Raw genomic sequence first — 18,822 nt, 5'->3', positions numbered from 1 at the left:
TACAGCTTTAGTGTAAAACTGTTCAGTGTCTTGTGTGTTTCCAGGGGAATAATGCCAATAAATGTAGGAATAGATATGCACAATGTACCAAGTTAGTACATTTTAAACGGAGACGAGGTAAAGGGACAAGTGTGTCTTCTAGACAATTGCCAGTGCCAGGTAAAACAGCCCAAATGAACAGGAATAAGTTAGAATAGAAAAAGCTGCATGTAACCACTGAAATATCAGTAAGGATGGTTGCACACTCATCTTGGAAAATCACAGTATTCTTACTGAGTTCAAACAAGTAATTCAAAATCTTTCTGTAGTTGAAATTTTGCTGTGAAATTCCCATTTCTTCAAGAAAATATAATCATGGGTTTATCTCATCAAGATTATTTACAAGTGCAACCCTCTCTGTCACCAAAACTTCAGAGTTCCCTAAACAATGTGTCTAAGTGACAAGACTGAAATGTAAGCATAAACTCACTGTATTTTCTCGTCAGCCTTCAAACATCATCAATGCAAATACCAAAAGAGTGATGCCAAGCCAATCTAGCCACAAGAACTGATTGTCGGAAAGTCTCAAATATTTTACCCCTGAGGCACATCCTGCCACTGGACAACAAACAGGGAGTAGTTGCATATGGATCCTTCCCAACTACCCCACAAACTGCAGAAGTTAAGCAAAAGAAGATGCACCCATAATTTTATTCCTTGAATGAACAACTACTGGCAATCTTGAGCTCTTCCAAACTGCTCTTTCCGAGCTTTTGCATCTATCTCGTGAACTCCTCAGCTAACACAAAGACCGAAAGCTAACACAAAGTCAGAAACTGAGGGAGGATAACTGTTCTCAACAGAAAATTTGGAGCACAGAAGTCTCATAAAAATAAATACATAAATGTTCTGTTGGATGTATGTATTAAAAAGATCTGTTCTAACATATTATCTTTATTTAACTGAAAAACAGTGCCTACCAGATCAGTCGTTTGTGCCATGATAACTACAGAAAACCACCATACAGTACAACTGTGACATGAAATGACAGTGACTATATTTACATTGTACTAATGTCCAGAAAGACTACTCACAGACTGCGAAATTTTAGGCCCAAGATTAGATTTCCTAGTGCAGTCTTCTGGAGTAACCAAGTTCCTCCAGTGTTCTTAATTCTTTAATACCACTAACAAGCCTGGTCTTCCCAGTGTAGGCTTAACAATTTTAACTGATATCAAACACCAGCAGGTTGGTTGTCACTTACAGAAATATGATATTGGGTCTCTCAACTTCTAGCCTAGACTTGTCCAGCAATCCTGATTTTCTAGTCAGGAACAATGTTGTTTAAATAATGTAGTATAGGAGTTTATAATCTTTAAATGAGAGATACTGCAAATGTGGCAGCGGATGTTGTCAGCTACTATCCAATTAATTTACATTTATATGTGCAAAGTTCTAGTGAATTAAAAAGCTGTAAAACTATATTGTGAAAATCTTCACATAATTAATAAATAGAGGAATATTTCTACAGATTGAAATAGGTTTTTGAAAACTGAGATCAAACTTGGGAAACATTAGTCCACAGAGTACTTTTTCTAAATGTCTAGAAAGAAAGGGTAGCAAGCACTGTATTATCATCTGAGTTCCAAAGTACTTTCACAAACCTTAAAGCCTGATCTCTCAGTAAGGCAAAGAACCTTCCCCTTCCAGCAAACCTATAAAGCCACCATTGCAAAGCCCTAGAGACTGTCAGCCAAGATATGAGTGAAGAAACAACCAGAAAGCAGACGTGGCTATTTACAGCGGGGCCAACAGGCAGTTCCCTTCTCCGGCACCGTGGGGCCAGCAACAGCAAGGAGTTAACTTGAACATACATTATTATTTAGTAATACAAGAGGCAGAGAGTAAAGGTAAAAGGAGGAGGGAGAGGAGAACAAGAGAATAAATAATGCCATGGGAAGATGAAATGCTGCCCGAGAAAAAAAAAACTGCTGATGCTGCACTGAGTGCTGTTACTGTGGTAATCGATGATTAAAAATGATGGGAAAAAAGTCTGGAGCACATGGGAGAAGGTGCTTTCTTTTAATCTGTGAGGGCTTCTTGCACTGTGCTTTAAAAAGCAGTGTTCAAGGGCAGGACAAAGCCTCGCTTTCTGTGCCTGCTCGGCTGCTGTCAGGATCTGCTCCTGGCAGAGATCCCCCCTTGACAGAAACAATTACTGAGGAGTAAAGCCTGGCAAAACAAGCAGCGCTTGGATTACAGGCCTTCGACAAAAGCCACGATGCTTAAATCTGACAGCTGGCAATGCTTGATGAGAGCCAATTAGTGGATATAAAGTCATTTCAGCCAGAAGTTTCTTCTTAGTCCAATAGCTTCCTGAGTAGGAAGCGTACAGAGTGATTTCCCCCACTTCTGCCTGCTCACACGTATGCCAGCTACACTGTCAGTACAGCTAAGAATATACTATAAAAATGACATATTCTGGCATATTTGTACATTAAAGCCAGTAGATTCAAATTTTGTAAAGTTGTATTTGACCTACAGACAGTGGTGGTACAAGAATCTGAAAAAAGATGACTTTACACTGACTCTATGTACCACTGAGTGTGTAAACAAGGATGCAACTGCACTATTTAGGTACCAAGTCCACTACAAGTGAGAATAACTCTCAAAATGCTTCATTATTCCTTGAAAATTTCCTGGCAAAGTACGTTAATCTGTCTGTTGCTGTTTCATATAGGTTAACCTGGCATTCAGAGAATAGCAGAATTCACAGAGTATCTTCTGTTCTGCCCAGTGCACACAGGAACCTCTGACATGCAAGTCCCCTTCAAACTTGTCTGTCTGTTCTTAACTTTCTTATCACATAGGTTTTCTTTCTCCACTTTTGCATCTCTTTCCACTGTTGCTAGTGCAAGTATGTGGGTACTGTGGTCAAGAGATAAATAAACAAAGATGAATCCAAGTGCCCTGAATCTCATAATTTGTTTCAAACATTAACTTACACTTTGTTTTCTCATCTATAAAGAAGCCAACATCACTGCAATCAGGCAACTTGAATCTTCGTAGACTTCCTTAGTCCCCCTGTGACAGTGGTTTGAGAGGTACCTCCACTCATTAAACTTCAGTGGGCACCAGCACACCACTGGGACCTCTCAGATGCTCTCAGAGAACAATGGCACTTCTATCACAGAAGCAGCACTAGCACTACATTCAGCAATTACCTGCAGTGATTGTACCCACATCACCTGAAGAAGAAATTTGTTCGCTGATAGGGTAATCGCTCTCATCAGACATGGTTTCAAATCAGGGCGGCTAAGGCAAAGCAAAGACAAACTATATGCCTCACAGAATGTCTATTATTTCATCAGGCAGGGTGGTAATAAAAACTGCCAGAAGTGTGGTCATGCTGATACAGTTCCATGGCAGTAAGAGGAAAATGCTTGCCTGTCAGTCTCCTTTGACCTGTTTTGCATTCTCCTGTTACAAAGAGAAACGACTCCAACCAGTGGAACTTCACTTTGGAAAAGTTCACAGCAGAGGAGTGTCAGGTGTCAGTGTCCAAGGTTTCCAGGGAAACAAGTAACAGTGGAAAATGAGCATTTTTTGCGGGAGAAGCTATTCTGGAATCTAAAATTCCTTCCTTTCCCTTATGATCCCATGAACCACATTTACTTGAGAAACAAATCTTTGCAGTACCTTGGCCTCCTAAGGAAAGTCAGCCAAAATCTTTGCAGGGAAGAAGCAAAAGTAGCACAGAGAAAACAGCTTTGGGACTTGAATGGCTAGATGAAATATATATTAAATATTGCATAAATGCTATCTATTAATGCTACTAGTCATCACCAAATAATTCCTCTCAATTTATGGGGATGGTAAATAACAGCGTCTCAATTCATGCTGACCCACAGAGGAAGAGAATGATCATGATGAGGAGACAGAAGCAGAAGGGAACGACAGGTATCAAAGACTTCTCTGAATGGCAAGCAAGCTGACTACATAACCTGCACTTTCAACCTGCATAAGGTTTCTTATCTCCTTTCACTAAAATAGAATGGAGCTCTTTGCACTAAGTTAAGTATAAGCAAACAGCCAGAGTGTACATGGCAAGAACAGGAAAGGCAAGGGACCGCATGAAAACGAAGTACCAAGGCAGAAAAAGTAATTAGAAATGTATACTAGAATGAAGAGGAAGCTGAAGACAAAGGTTGATCTTCTACTCAGTCAAAAGTGAAAGCCATCAAAAAATAAAGCCAAGAAGCTCGAAGTGCTCATACCTTTTCTGTGTCAGTCTTCACTAAAAACTCTACTCAGCTGACTACCAAAATTTATTTCAATACTCAGATAATATCATTTTAGGTCGGAAAAGGAAAATAACAAATGAGATGGTACTCAAAAAAAAATCAGATGTCTTCAAATTTGTTAGCTCTGACTACACTAGGAAAGAGTTTATCTACTATAATGAAAGCTATTAATGGTTATTTTTGTGAACCTGTGGGAACTGAGGAGGTTTTGGAAGACTCCATTAAGGTTTCTGACACTGTCTCACATGACATGCTCATCAACAAGTTCAGCTAAGGAAAGGCCTCATTTTGAGCTTCGTCCAGTTTTGGATACCACACTTGGAGAAAGAAAAAGACAAGCCAAACTAAGAAAGAACAATGGAAATGATCAGTTATCTAGGAAATAAGACACATGAAAACTGGAAGAACTGAGACTGCCTGGTTTAGAGAAAAACACAGACGAGATACCACCATAAACGAAAAGGGTTGTTAAAAGTGCCAAGTAAGTCTTTTTTTTCTATGCCCATAACAGATAGAAAAAGTAGTAATGAGCTTAAATTGCAGTAAGGGAGATTACAGATGCACAATGACAGTATAATGATAAAGACAGATGAGTCATAGAAAAGACTTTCCAAGACTGGAGATCTCCTTCACTAACAGTCTTTAAGAAGAGCTTACAGGTATAATAGGTTCTGCTTTGAAGTGAGATAAATTTTCTATTATTAAAATACAAAAATGTGGGTACAAAACTATTTGGGAAATTATACTCCATAGCTGTTATCAACTGTTCACTAACAAAATGGATGAATAAATCAAGGGGGTTACATGGCGCTCTGTGATGTGCTCAGTACTATTCAGTATTTTTCATTAACAATCTGTGCAAGAGAAGAAAATATGATTATGAAATATATGGAGAAAGCGTAGCTGTGTAGTTCTGCAAGCACACTGAAGTATAGGATTGAAACTCAACATATTCTTAAAAGACTGAGGAACTGATCTGAAAACTGTTTTTACTTAGGAAAAGGCAACATAATAAAAATGTACTCAGTATTAACCTAACCTGGAGTCACACCATTTAAAATGAAAATTTTGAGACCCCATCATCAATAACACAGAATTAAGCTAGTTCCTGGTAACTTCTGCTACAGTATATTAAAAAAGAATTGGGAATGCTTATGAAACATTATCTAATAATACAAGTGAATACAGTGATTTACAAACAATTCAATTGAATAATACTCCAAGCTCTCAAAAAACAGACACTGATAGAGTTCAGACCCTGCTAAAACTTTCATCACTATTACTTAACATTTATGGCACAGTAGTGCCTAGAGATGTTGGTCAAGTTGGGCCCCCACTGAGCTAGACACTACAAACACAGAAAACGACAATCCTTGCTCCAAACAGCTCCTAGCAGAAAACCCCAAGCGTTTAAAACTCAAAGCCCACAGACAGGAAAACCTCAGCCCATTCAGATATGCCTTCTCTTTACGACTCAAAGCTCCGGAGCAGTGCTTTGCCCTGTTACAATAAATACATTCTGATCATTACAACTCAGCTTGACAAGGAAAGGAATAAATGGCAAACAGGCTACTTTCTAACAGATGAGTGGTGGATGTTCTGCCTCAAAGCAGACCAAAGCTCCTTGGGTCTCCGTCAATTCCAGTATGACACATGTCGCAGCGGCTTCTGTATGGCGTATAATCTGAGCACGCTGGCTGGCGCTCGCCACACTACATCTGGACTTAGTTAGACAACCTTCAGCTCTGTTTTCTTGCATCAGCCCCTGGCCCCCTCTGGTGAAGCAGCCTCCCAACCACTGCTTCTCCACGAACTACTCACGGAGACAAAGTACTCTGGGAGGAAGTAAATTGGGACCACATTAGCTGGTGACCCTCGCCCTGCAATTGGCCTGCCTTTCCGATGATAGAGGAAATCCCTCATACAAACTGACAACCAATATGAAACAGGCAGCTCCATTTACTGGAAAGCCTGGTCAATGCTGTGTGCCTCATTAGGAAATGGTCTCTATATTGAGGCACATTCCTGCAATTCAGAGCCTAGAAACACTAAATTAAAACAACATTGATGCCATATCCTCTTTCCGTAATGCCTCTCTTCATCCAAACTTTAATACACATACTTAAAGAAATTAAAGAACCAAAATGTCTTTGGCAGGACTCCTTCCTTCTCTTTCGCAGTAATACCCGTCCCATGAGAGCGACCAGGAACGTGACAGTGTTGGGAAGAGAGAAAGGACAGCTAAAGCAAAGAAGAATCGCAGAGTCCTCCAGAATATATCAAACTTTTCATCAATGTTTTTAAATAAATAAAAATCATCTGAAATTGCAGGGCTGAAAAGTTGGATTTTTTTTTTTGTTAAAGAAATAAATTGAGACTCATCAGTAGAATGAGTTTTTGTTTTGGGAGAGAGTTGTACCTCTCTACACTCTAAGAAAGGTCAATTAACAGTAAGTCAATCTGCTAACAGCGGCAGCTATTACAGCAACTCAAAGACAAACAGCACAAGCAACGAACAGGCATAATCTGAATGCTATCATACACACTTGGATCCATTCACACTCACTACGGCAGCGCAGTCAGAAAACGGCTTTCCTAAAGCGTTATCTCTATCAGAGGCTCTCTCCAGTTTGCAGTGAGATTCAGCAATCAGGCCCATGGTACCTACCACAGCATGCATAACTCTTCACACAAACCATCCCCTTCTGATATTGTTCAACATTTCTATTTGCACCCAATACACATGGAAATGGGAATCTTTTAGTCAACTGTGCCTGCCAGCCAACTGAAAGAGCTGCTTTCCAACCACAAAGTCTAAGCATTTCCTAGAAATGGGAAGGACTGAAATACCAACTACTTATCAGGGAGCTCAACAGCTCTGAAACAATGTTAAAGGCAGAAGGAAGGAATTGCCGAGGTCAGGATCTCAGCTCTGAATCTGAAGGGTTGAATAAACCTTTTTAGGCTCCAGAACTGCTTTTTGAAGTCTTCCAGAAGATCTTGATTAACTGGCATCACTTGCCTTTCTTGAACAGCTGTGTTCAATACATCTGCAAGTCTGAAAGATTTTTCATTCATAATTTCTACTGTAAATTCAGGAATTACAGCTAAACTTCTAGGAAGTTCCTGAAATGCTATATAGTCCTGTGGAGCTGAGAAACACAGATGGACCTTTGTTCTTAAGACATAGAAAAGGGTCCACGTAGAGAAAGCTTAAACCGATGAAGCAGCACAGTTGTTTTGTTGGAAAATAGGAGGCTGGTGACCTGTAATAACTGAAGATGAACACAAGGGCCAAGTATACAGAATATTTGCAAAGCATGTGGAAAAATGAGATTCCCTTTCACTATCTCAGTAATGAGGAACCTGTAAAATCTCATAGCCTTCTCTTCTGACCCATCTCCTGTTTCTGGAGCTGTCAAAATTGGTATGATTTTAATTGATGCAGAAAAAGTACATACCAAAACTAACGGTACCGAAAAAACCAAATGTGATGTCAGATCCCCTGCAACTTATAGAGATGGTGAGTATTACTGTCCCATAAGTAACTGTGAGGAGCTTTTCTTCCAATATGTTGAAAGCTGCACACACAAAAAAAAGGATAAAACATGATACATCCTTAAGATGTAGGACAGATTTTAGGCAGGATGTGTTAAATCTCTATTAGGTCAAATAAATATTTATCAGGTACGGTTTAAATATAGTTTAAATTGTCTACATATAAACATATATTCTGCCTCGGGGACTGGGGATGCACTGGAGAATACCTTGCAGCCCCATTATCTGTGATTTTATATTCATAATTATACTACTTTTATGTAGCTTTTATACTTTATGTAGCATTTATACTACCCATACCACAGATGTGTTGAGGAGATTACTTTCTGCTTTCTTCATTTTTTTTTAAGATGACAATCTTAAACAATGACAAGTCTTTATAGATAATGGCAGTTTCAGAACCAGAAACTTCAAAGGCGTTTTGATATGCAATGACTTTTCTGAAAAAGGACTATTGCTCCAACATCAGGTCAAAATTGGTCTCACTTCATAGCAAGAACAATTTCAAATTAATCTTCTTTGCATTTTCAGATTATTTGGGAAATTAAGTATCCCACAACTATACAGAAAAGCATTTAGAATGGGCTTCCTTAAAAGAAACGGTCATATCTTTTTAGAAATTGCATATGATATTGTAAGACTTATCAACACTGAAAACTAATTATATGAACTACAACAATGTTAAAAAAATCACCTACCTGAAACATAAGTCATTAGAGATAATCACAACCTTAATACCTAAATTAAAGACATACAAATTTTCAGTAGGAAAAAAACAACTGCAAAACACTAAAGATTGTTTCATCTACACACAAAGGATAATCAGAAGGAAACTGGGAAGGGCAAGGGACATGAAAGTGCTAGAATTTAAACCTAGGACAAGGAGAACTGACAATAAAGTTCCAATATCTCTTGGAATCAGTGGTAATGTATATTAAGGCTGCAACACCTACAGACAATTACATGAAGAATAAGTACTTTACATGACTGTGACAACTTCTGAATGCTCTTACAGTAGGTGGTCATCTGGCTGACAAGTGCAAGTAATTACAACTGTTGCTCAAAAGTAAATAATACAAGACTGTAAACTATACTTCTTGCTCATTTTGAAGTTGGTATAAAAGTAAAAATTACTGTTCTTAAATTAAACCTTAAACAATTATTCTTTTAAAAATATACAACCAGTAACCTGCTTGTGTCTCCTAAGGAAGCAGCAGAGAAATCCCTTATTAGAAAGTAGACCTGGTTTTGTCTTACTGTATTTGACAGCAACAGAAATACTCTGGTTGACAGATGAAATGTTGCACAGAAAACTTTATGAAAATGGAATTGATGGCACCGAAGGACTTGATACTGGACTGGCAGCAGCAGTACTATTACATATTCCCTGTATTACAGGGAATGTGACAAAGGAATAACTCAGAAAAGTCCACTAGAAGTGCTGAAGTGAAAAATCTACACAGATTTTTCAGATCCTAAATCTCTTATTGCCAGGGACGCCTTTTGCTTCCTTTGTGTTTTATTGGCAATGTATTTTTCACATTGCATTCAGTATTGAAACACAATATTAAATGCTTGAATAGAAACACACTTTTTCTGACTGTTATGCCAACACAAAAAGTTTTTAGAAACAGGGCAGTCCAGATATAGGAAAGAACCAATCTCCTCACAAGCACAAGATCTCCCAAATTCCACTATCGTAGCTAGCATTCCCATATGGTGCTCCGGTCGCAGATTGGAAGTCACAGTAGAGACTGAGTGGTGTAACACATTCATATTTGAGCTTTACAGCAAGGAGAATTTTCTTCCATGTATGTTCCTTCCCCAAGAAGGTAAATATATACCAGCAAAAGAAGTATCACTACATTTCTCTGAATCTGTGGTTATTTGTGACTGTGTAAGACAAAAAACAATGTCTTTTTCATTCACAGTATCCTATACATTCTATCACACATTTACTACTTGGGTGGCAACACAAAGAAACTTTCCTCAACATCGAGACTTCTTGCTTCCCCACCATGTTCTACAGACTTCATGACTGGTAGCTAGTTTGAAATAATTATTTCCCAACATATGACAGGATTATACATTATTAGTTCCATAAATCAAGATAATAATCTCATAACAAATTATTAACCGGTTTCTTTCCTAGCTCTCCTTTACTCACCTGCTGCTTGAGCTGTTGCACAAGACGATCCTTCTCTCGTTTCAGTGCAGCCACTTCATCTTGGGTCTTCTTCTTAGAGGATGAAAGTTCTAGCAGAGCAATATTGGCATCTTTTTCACTAATGGCAGCAAGAAGGGCTTCTTGTCTGAAAAAAACCCATATAAATACATTATTATCCTGCAAAACTTAAAGGAAGTCTCTACAAAGAGTTGAAAATACCATAAATGCTGTAGCAGCATGCAACTCTGAAGAGCAGTAACAAATATGTTTGTCATGGTTATATGGTCGTTGGTGGAGCAGGAAGTCAAAACCCACCCACCTCCCCCTAAATGACTGTGCTGATACCAAATTATTGCTTAGAGGATAAGAAAAACATAATAATATGTTATTATTTTGCACTCAGCTTCTCAGTTTTTAATAGCTAGCATTTATTATTACTTTGACTGAACATTTTCATTCTTTATAATCATAGAAAAAAATATAGAATCATTTAGGTTGGAAAAGACCTTTAAGATCACCAAGTCCAACCGTTAACCTAACACTGCCAAATTCACCACTAAACCATGTCCCTATGTGCCACATCTACATGTCTTTTAAATACCTCCAGGGATGGTGACTCGACCACTTCCCTGGCCAGCCTGTTCCAGCCTGACAACCCTTTTGGTGAAGAAATTTTTCCTAATATCCAATCTAAACCTCCTCTGGTGCAATGTGAGGTTGTTTCCTCTTGTCCTATTGCTTGTTACCTATCATCTATAGTCCTATCGTCTTTTGGCATATGGGGACGTCCTGCTCCTGTACCTTTAAGATTTCCTTCTTGAAGAATATCCAGCCTTCCTGGACTCCTTTGCCCTTCAGGACTGCCTCATAAGGGACTCTGTCAATCAGTCTCTTGAACAGGCCAAAGCTTGTCCTCTAGAAGCCAAGGTGGCAGTTCTGCTGACTCCCCTTCTTTCTCTGAGAACTGAAAACTCTACCATTTCGTCATTGCTTTGCCCAAGATGGCCTCCAACCATCATGACACCTACAAGTCCTTCTCCATTTGCAAATAACTGGTCCAGTGGGGTGCCTTCCCTAGTTGGCTCACTCACCAGCTGCATCAGGAAGTCATCTTCCACACCCTTCAGCAACCTTCTAGATTGTTTCCTTTCTGCTGTATTGTATTTCCAGCACATATCTAGTAAGTTGAAGTCCACCACAAGAACAAGTGCTAGCAGTGGTGAGACTTCTCCCAGTTGCTTATAGAATATTTCATCTGCCTCTTCATGCTGTTTGAGTGGTCTATAACAGATTCCCACCATGATATCTGCCTCGATGGCCTTCCTCCTGGTTCTTATCCTATCGTCACCATCACTAACCTCTAGACAATCAAAATACTCCCTAACATACAGAGCTACCCCACTACCTCTCCTTCCTTGCCTATCCTTTCTGAAAAGTTTATAGCCATCCACTGCAGCTCTCCAGTTGTGCAAGTCACCCCACCATGTTTCCATGATGGCAACTATATCACAGTTTTCCTGTTGTTGCCTGTGCTGTTCTAAACATTTCCAGAATACATGCACAAATACTGGACTAATCATAAGGCTTCTGTGTTAAATGACATTAGGTTATACTGCCTATTCAAACAGCTGTTTTAGAAGGAAGGTGGTATCTGACAAATTTATTGAAATCACTTGAACAACACAGGGTATTCCCAGAAGTATGACACAGACACTTTTGTGCTCCATGACAGCTGTTGAAATAGATGCCTTCAAGGATGTTTCAGCTATTCTTTGACTTTTCTTGTGAGTAACCAATACAATGAGCTCGTTGGACGCACGTCCTGACAAAGGTAGGCCTGCCCTCATCACAATTCTGTAGCCTCACAGAAACGGTGTAAGCAAGAACATTCTGTAGCAAGAACTTGAGGCTCAACCATGATAATACCTAGATACAGCAACACAGTCTTGCCATACTCTTTCTCAATAGCAAAAAACTCTTACAAATAGAGTTCAGAAACATTTTATAGATACTGAGAAGAAAGGAGACAAAGACAACAGCTCTGATCATAATACAGCAGTTCTCAAATGAACTCAAAGGATTGCTCTATGTTAGGCAAAACAACTATTTCTGTCTTTTGACCTTAATTCTCGTCTTTAGCTGGTGTGGCCAAAGCAGAATGTGCAAAAGGACATAAATGAAAATTTGATCTTATTTTCCAATAGAGATGGTTTATCCCACCTCTCATCACCTTGCAAAGAAGGTATAAAATGAGGTCCTAACCATTTGTGGCAGTGTGAAAAAAGGCATCATGCAGGAGTGACGATGAACACTACAGATTACAATCTTACATCTAAAAATTCAGTTGCAAATGCAGTTAAAGTAGTAAAAATTCCAAACTTCCAAATAATCCAAATATTTATCTATTCTAATTTATAAACAAAAACATATTAATATTATTAATTTCAGAGAATGATTTTTTAAAAATAATCAAATGTGCTTGATCAGCACTATTCTGCTAATCATGTCAATAGCAATTATTACGCTAACAACATTGAGGTAACATTTAGTCTTTTACTAAAGATGTAAGAAAAGTTATAGAAGCTTAATGTAAACTATTAAGACAGCTTTTATTTACACCAATATATCTGTTTGTTTGTTGTCAAGATCTTTGTAGTAAAGACCCATCACAATCTGGTGACTTAGGATCACATTGGCAAACTGTTGAGAGTAGCAGTGACAGTAAATCTGCTTTTTCTAATTCACTTGTTACCATTCCTGGAGCAGACTTTATTTGCTGTGAAATAACTTTCTCTTTTTCTTCCTGTATCTTATTTCTAAACAACTTAACTTAATCTTAGCTAGGAATTTGTAACTGTGGCTGAAACAAAACTACTTGCTCCAAAAAGTACTCATTGAGCTCAATGTGAAAGAATACATGACTGAGAAAATTTGAGAAGAGGACAAACAGACAATGCTTTTATTAATATTTGGGTTTTGAACATATGCATCTAACATACTGGACATTTAAAACAAAGGCTTGAAAAGGGAAAGGTCTGGTACTACCAGAGTACAGAAATTTTTACCTGTTAAAATGCTGAAAGCATTTTATGACCTTGGTGAATATGAAAAGATGTATCTAATATTGTAATGTTTCTGAGGATGAAGAGCGAAATAGCTTTCATCAGGCATTTCAGTGCTTAGATCAAGGGTGCAGGGAGATGCATACCTAAATACGTAGGATGTAGTCAGATAGCTTGCACTGGCTGCAGCTCAGCTGGACAAAGAACTTACTGTCCTGGATACTTACTTAGTAATCCCTTCTCCAATCTGTAAGAATAACTGCATATATATTTGCTTCTTGACCTTGTTCTAAAAAGTCTAAACAATAGTGCTTTTACTCTTCAAAAAAAAAAACAACCCTCAAGACTTTATTTTAATAGAATGGGGCCAGGAACTGACTACATGTGCAGCTCTGCTGACAGATCTGAGAAGACAGTAGCCTCTGAGAAGCAGCTTAGGGCTACAACCTTTTAACCCAGCTCGGCAGTTGCCAGCACAGCACTTTTGCCCGCAGAGTTTTGTGAAAGGCACACGGACTCCACAGTCCCGGAGCAGAAACTGCCAGGTTTTGAGGTTGTTTCTCTTTGAGAATTGTATAGGTGAGACATCACATTTAAAAAGCTCTTATTATTTTTTACAGGTGGGAAAAAACCCACACTGCTCTCACTTGAAAAGCGTGAAGCTTTGCTAAGACAATGGGTGAAAACTGCATCCCTGATGAGAAAATTAATGACTGTTTTCAGATGAATGACAGCTGGGATTGAAGAACAACTTTTTCTTACACATTACAGGTTTAGGTGAGAAGAGGGTGATGATGTATGACCTGGCTTCCTTTTGATCCCAGTCAGTGACCGAGCTCTTAGAAATATTTATACCAGTGAAAGCTTAAGACCTCTATCACTGCACAGGCAGAAGAAACCAGAGCATAAAAAAACCACTACTAACATGTAATCTCTGTTCACCGTCTCAGTCACTCACAATGATTGCTAGAGTTTAGCTGAAGCTACCCATACACAGAAGTTTGCTATTATCAGGATCTCAACTGAAACAGTATATCCTGTATCAAAAAAAATGCAAAAGAGCCATGTATTTCAAGAGGAAAAGGTGTGTTTCAGCAGACAAAATTGTTTACTATCTGACAGTGGAACGGGCTTACACAATGGACTTTCCGTGGGTGGGATTTATCTCTGGATTTATACCGGTGTTTCTTGTACACGCTAAGAGAGTAAGCTTGGTTTAAGCTGACTACCAGCACATCAAAAATCCGACAGATCCAGTTTAGAGAGTACTTGGATCCTGCCTAGATCATATCTAGAAAAACTAGCACCTTAAATTATTCCTTGTCTTTCAAGACACAATACCACAAAGTTAGGCAATTTTTTAAACACTTAACGATAATCAAAAGATACTCTAAATACATTTATTTGATGAAGAAATACAAATATTCTGATGACTTAATGGAGATAAAGAGTAGAAGAAAGGGAAAGGTGCACATTAGATTCCCAGTTCTAGTGTCAAGATTGTAGGTGTGGGAACGACAGATAACGGGTGCGTTATTATTGCCGCTTTCTTTCTGTTGCTTTTGCTTTATGGAAAAGTATCCAATTTTGGATGTCTGCCTGAAACATGAAAAATATCAATAGAGTGAAGTGACAGAACATGATCCATGACCTCTGCTTTTTTTCTAGCTATTGGTATCCTGGGAAAGACATGCTAGCTTGGAGCTCTGGTCATTTTCACTTTCTTTAGAGTAATCCATTTTGATTCTAAAGAAATACTTATTCTTTTAACAGTAAACCCACAATCCTGGCTAATGATTCAGGACCAGAGCCAAGAATATCTCTGTAACAGTATCTATACAGCCATTGCACTGGTATGGAAACTGGAGCTGCCTCAAATAGCACGTAAAGCATATCTTCTGTAATCAAATCCTTCATTGTGCATCTCTGTCTCTTAAGTGAAAAGTCCAGGACCAGGACAACAAGATATGGATAGCAGTCCATTACTTATTTTTTTTTGTGGAATTTTTGCCACCATACCTTAGAAAAAAACATCTTACTGGCCAAAACTTCAGTGCTAGATCATATGTGAGACAGGGGTGCTGGTCAAGAAGTAGAGTGAAAGGTATTGTGGTTTCTGACTGTTTTCTGGAACTGAAACCAGAGGAAGTTTGGTCAAAGTAAGAAAAATATCCTGTGATGCGATACATGCATTGTAGCTGCATTTTTTTAATTCTGTAAGCTAAATGTATACCGCTTCATATGGGAGAAGCGCAGGTGCCACTGTCAGCTCTGCTGAAAGAAGACATGTCTGTAATGGTGCATCACTGCTCTCAAGAGAACTTAGAATTGCTAAAATGCTTCTAAAAGACCAGAAAAAACAAATATCACTAAGTAAAGACAAGGTTTGTGACTGGAAAGCACTACAAAATGGTCTTGTTTCCCTTCTTGAGAGCTGTTATTATTATCCCCAGAGAGGCTAGAAGAACATGCTATTAGACAGCTAAGGCTGCAAGAAGGAGAAAATGGGCTGCTGTGTTGAATGCTGCTAGCAGCACACGAACAAACCTATCTGTGAGGAGTGTGGAGTCAGTTGTACAGGTTCAGCTTCAGTTCAGGTAACAGTACGTGCTACAGGTGAAACTCGTACCAGTAAAGCGAGTGTCTCCAGTTCACACCACCGGAGGTCTTGAAATGTCCTAACAGGCAGGCAAAGCATGTACGTGCTGCACAACCCAACGTGGTTGATCTTTTAAAATGCTAATTAATGCCAGAGTCACGACAGTTCACAAAAATATTGCTCACATAGATTAGTTTGGGTGTTTCAGATAGTGCTAGCAGAGTCGCTGTGGCAGCATCAACTCAGCAGAGGGGAAACTGTCTCTTTATCTCTCCATTTTGGGCAGGTTCTGTAGCCTGTACTAGGTGTACAGGGGTGAAGCGGAAAGAGGTTTAGAATTAACTCTGAATTGGACAAACTGAAGTATGTTACTGAGAAGAGGATTGTTTTTTCCACTTAGGCTAAAGCCTTTCACTGGATGTGGACTATGATCACCAAAGACTGGAGTGGTACCAAGACCAGTTGGTTCAATTCTTAAGAGACAGTGGTGGAGATAACTCTGAAGATCAATATCAACATTGTTTGCTCTGTTTCCAATCGTAAAAAAAAAAAATAAAAAGAAAGAGGAGTTTGCCTTTTTTAAAAACAGATGACCACAGAGTAGTTATATGGCAGTAGAGTTGTCTCCGGAATACCTCTGATTCATCCATGGTCTCCATTCTGTTTGCAGTTCAACTGGGACTGAGAGTTCTTATAGCTGATGCCAAAGATGCAGCAACAATGAATGACTCCAACTCTGAGATACAGACATATCCAGAGGACTGAAATGGCAGTGATGACTGCAGAGGTGAAAAATCACTGAAAATTGCCACGATCCAATTCTTCTGATGCCAAATATGAGCCTTTAAAGCATTCCTCATGAGGTTGTCCTCTTGCATTTACTGGCCATCCTAATACTTTCATCAATGCACAACAAAGAATAGTATGCAAAGGCACATCTCCTTCAGATCTTGAATGGAAATGTCTGATTTTTGGGAAGATAACTGGGCAAGATGGCAACAGTTTAAATTGCAGCTTGGTTTTCAGTATAGGCTTTGAATCAAAATAAAGCTTTAAAAATGCCCCTCAACCACAGAAAGTCTCTCTTTTTTTTTTGGGAATAAAAGCTTAAAAATTAGAATGTACTATTATACTACTATACTATTATACTACTACATATTATTAAGACTACAAACTGTAGAAATAGGCATTCAGCAAAGTAGTAATTTCTAATCTCTGTAGCAGAGAAGAAAGGGCTTAAAGAGTTGTACACCATTTAACTTCAGATGCTGACGAATATTTTTCCTAAAGAATACTTCAGCTGCAGTGACTTTAGTGAAAATGGCAGATGCTAGCATCTCGTACACATGCTTATAGAGGTCTTAGAAAATGAAATACATGGCACAGGTGAGATTTTTTGTATGGACTTGGGTCAGGATAAGTAAGTGATTTGGTAGTTGGAATGACCAAGTATTTGAATGAACCTAGAAAATAAGGAACTACAGCTCATACAGATTCAGTTACCATGTCTCATTAGCACCAAAACACCCTAGTGTGCAGTGTAGTCAAAATCCCCCTGGAGCACTGCAGACACCAGTTTTGTTTTATTCCTCTTTTTCCTCTTTGGTGAACCACAGCATGTTTTTGCAAACGGGAACACGAGACTTTCTAACTACTCAGTAACCCTCAGCAGTGTGGGACTAGTGTGCTGTATTGCTGGGTAATAAGCTGCAGCAGAATAAGTCCAATAAGGAGTAATAAAAAAGGTTCATCCACAACAGTAAAAATGTTTTAACTACCAGGGTAGCCAAGTCTGTCCTCTGGCTTACAAATAGTAATAGAATCAAGATGTCTTTAAATGGTTCTCTACAGCACTTGGTTTCAGGAGACTATGTAATTCCTTTACAGCTCCTTCCTAGTAAATCCTTTTGGTAAAACATAATAGAAAGTGAATTTTGAAAAGCAGTTTTGCACTTCACAGCACAGTTCTCATGGTCATAAGGCTGGAATATTTATCAGTTGTATAATTAGAAAGAATAAGAGGCGCAAACAGTGCTGAATTAATGATGCTTCAAAACATAAAAACTACACATATTCATTAAAAGAATATGTTTACATATGTCAGAGAGAACACAAATTCCATACAGAAATGTTATAAACACATTGATCTATATAACTTCATTTCAAATGATGAGACTTCTTTTGTGGAATATTTCTGACAGTGCGGATGAAATAATATAAAAGCAATATTGAGATCAGCAGCAGCTTTGATTTTAACATCAGCGAGGAATTGGGATAATTCCATCAGGTCTTGTTTCATTATAGGGATCAAATCTGTTTTCTTTCTGGCAAGCATTAGACTACATCATTTAAGGATCTGACACAAATTTGGAGAGATCAAGTAGCGATAGGCTCATAGCAATCCAGTCAGTTGCTCCAAAAAGAGACTGTTGCTCTTCTTTGAGGGATGACTGACCTGCCAGAATTTTCAACTTGCCATATTAAGATAAACTGCAATTATGGTTGTTATGTCTTTAATACTTAAGGTGTCAAACTGGAAAGGTTCTGCTGTTTCATAGACTGCTTAGTCACTCTAGCGGTAAGGGCACCATTCGCCACAGAAGGAAAGAGTTGCTATTTGGGCAGTACTTGCTTCAGTTGTCCGATTTTTGTCTACAGTATTTACTCAAAGTCTACAGAAAATGCTGAGAAAAGCTTTTAACGCTTTTCTATCACAGACATTTATAACACTTACCATGACAAATCATCATTACAATAAGAACTGTACTATTTGCATATGAATTTAAAAAAACCTCCCATTAAGTGACAACAACATAAAGAACTAGCAAGCGAAGAGATTCAGATAAAGTATTGCAGTATTAAGAGAGCTAGACAGACATTTAGGTGTACAGCTTAGAACATAAAGGTGTTAGGAGACAGTACGTAGTAATTTCATGGATTTGGTAGAATGACACTGTTCAGGTGGGTCAGGCTTTATGAACTCTTAAAAAGTAATTAGTAACACAACACACCAAACAGCTGATCCAATGGGACAGTTCTCCTGGTGCCAGCATCATCCTTTTCGTCATAAACTGTGTCAACGTATCTACAGTGGTAGTTCCAAATTCAACATTTTTTTTCTTTTTTAGCTGGTTATAGAACATCTTCAGAAAA

General features: G+C 38.5%; 1 protein-coding gene across 4 annotated transcripts in view; it reads right to left on the bottom strand.

The window, feature by feature from the left end:
- ERC1 (ELKS/RAB6-interacting/CAST family member 1) overlaps window positions 1-18,822 on the bottom strand; it is a 294,214-nt gene that overhangs the window by 43,435 nt on the left and 231,957 nt on the right. For all 4 annotated transcript variants that reach the window (XM_086755609.1, XM_086755591.1, XM_086755602.1 and 1 more), the window contains one exon: window positions 10,009-10,153. In XM_086755609.1, the coding sequence (XP_086611735.1) occupies window positions 10,009-10,153 (145 nt within the window). The remainder of the gene's footprint in view (window positions 1-10,008; window positions 10,154-18,822) is intronic.

The sequence above is a fragment of the Chlamydotis macqueenii genome, chromosome 1 (assembly GCF_036417535.1).
Source record: "Chlamydotis macqueenii isolate bChlMac1 chromosome 1, bChlMac1.mat, whole genome shotgun sequence".
Classification (NCBI taxonomy): domain Eukaryota; kingdom Metazoa; phylum Chordata; class Aves; order Otidiformes; family Otididae; genus Chlamydotis; species Chlamydotis macqueenii.
This window is presented reverse-complemented; position numbering and strand designations above follow the sequence as displayed.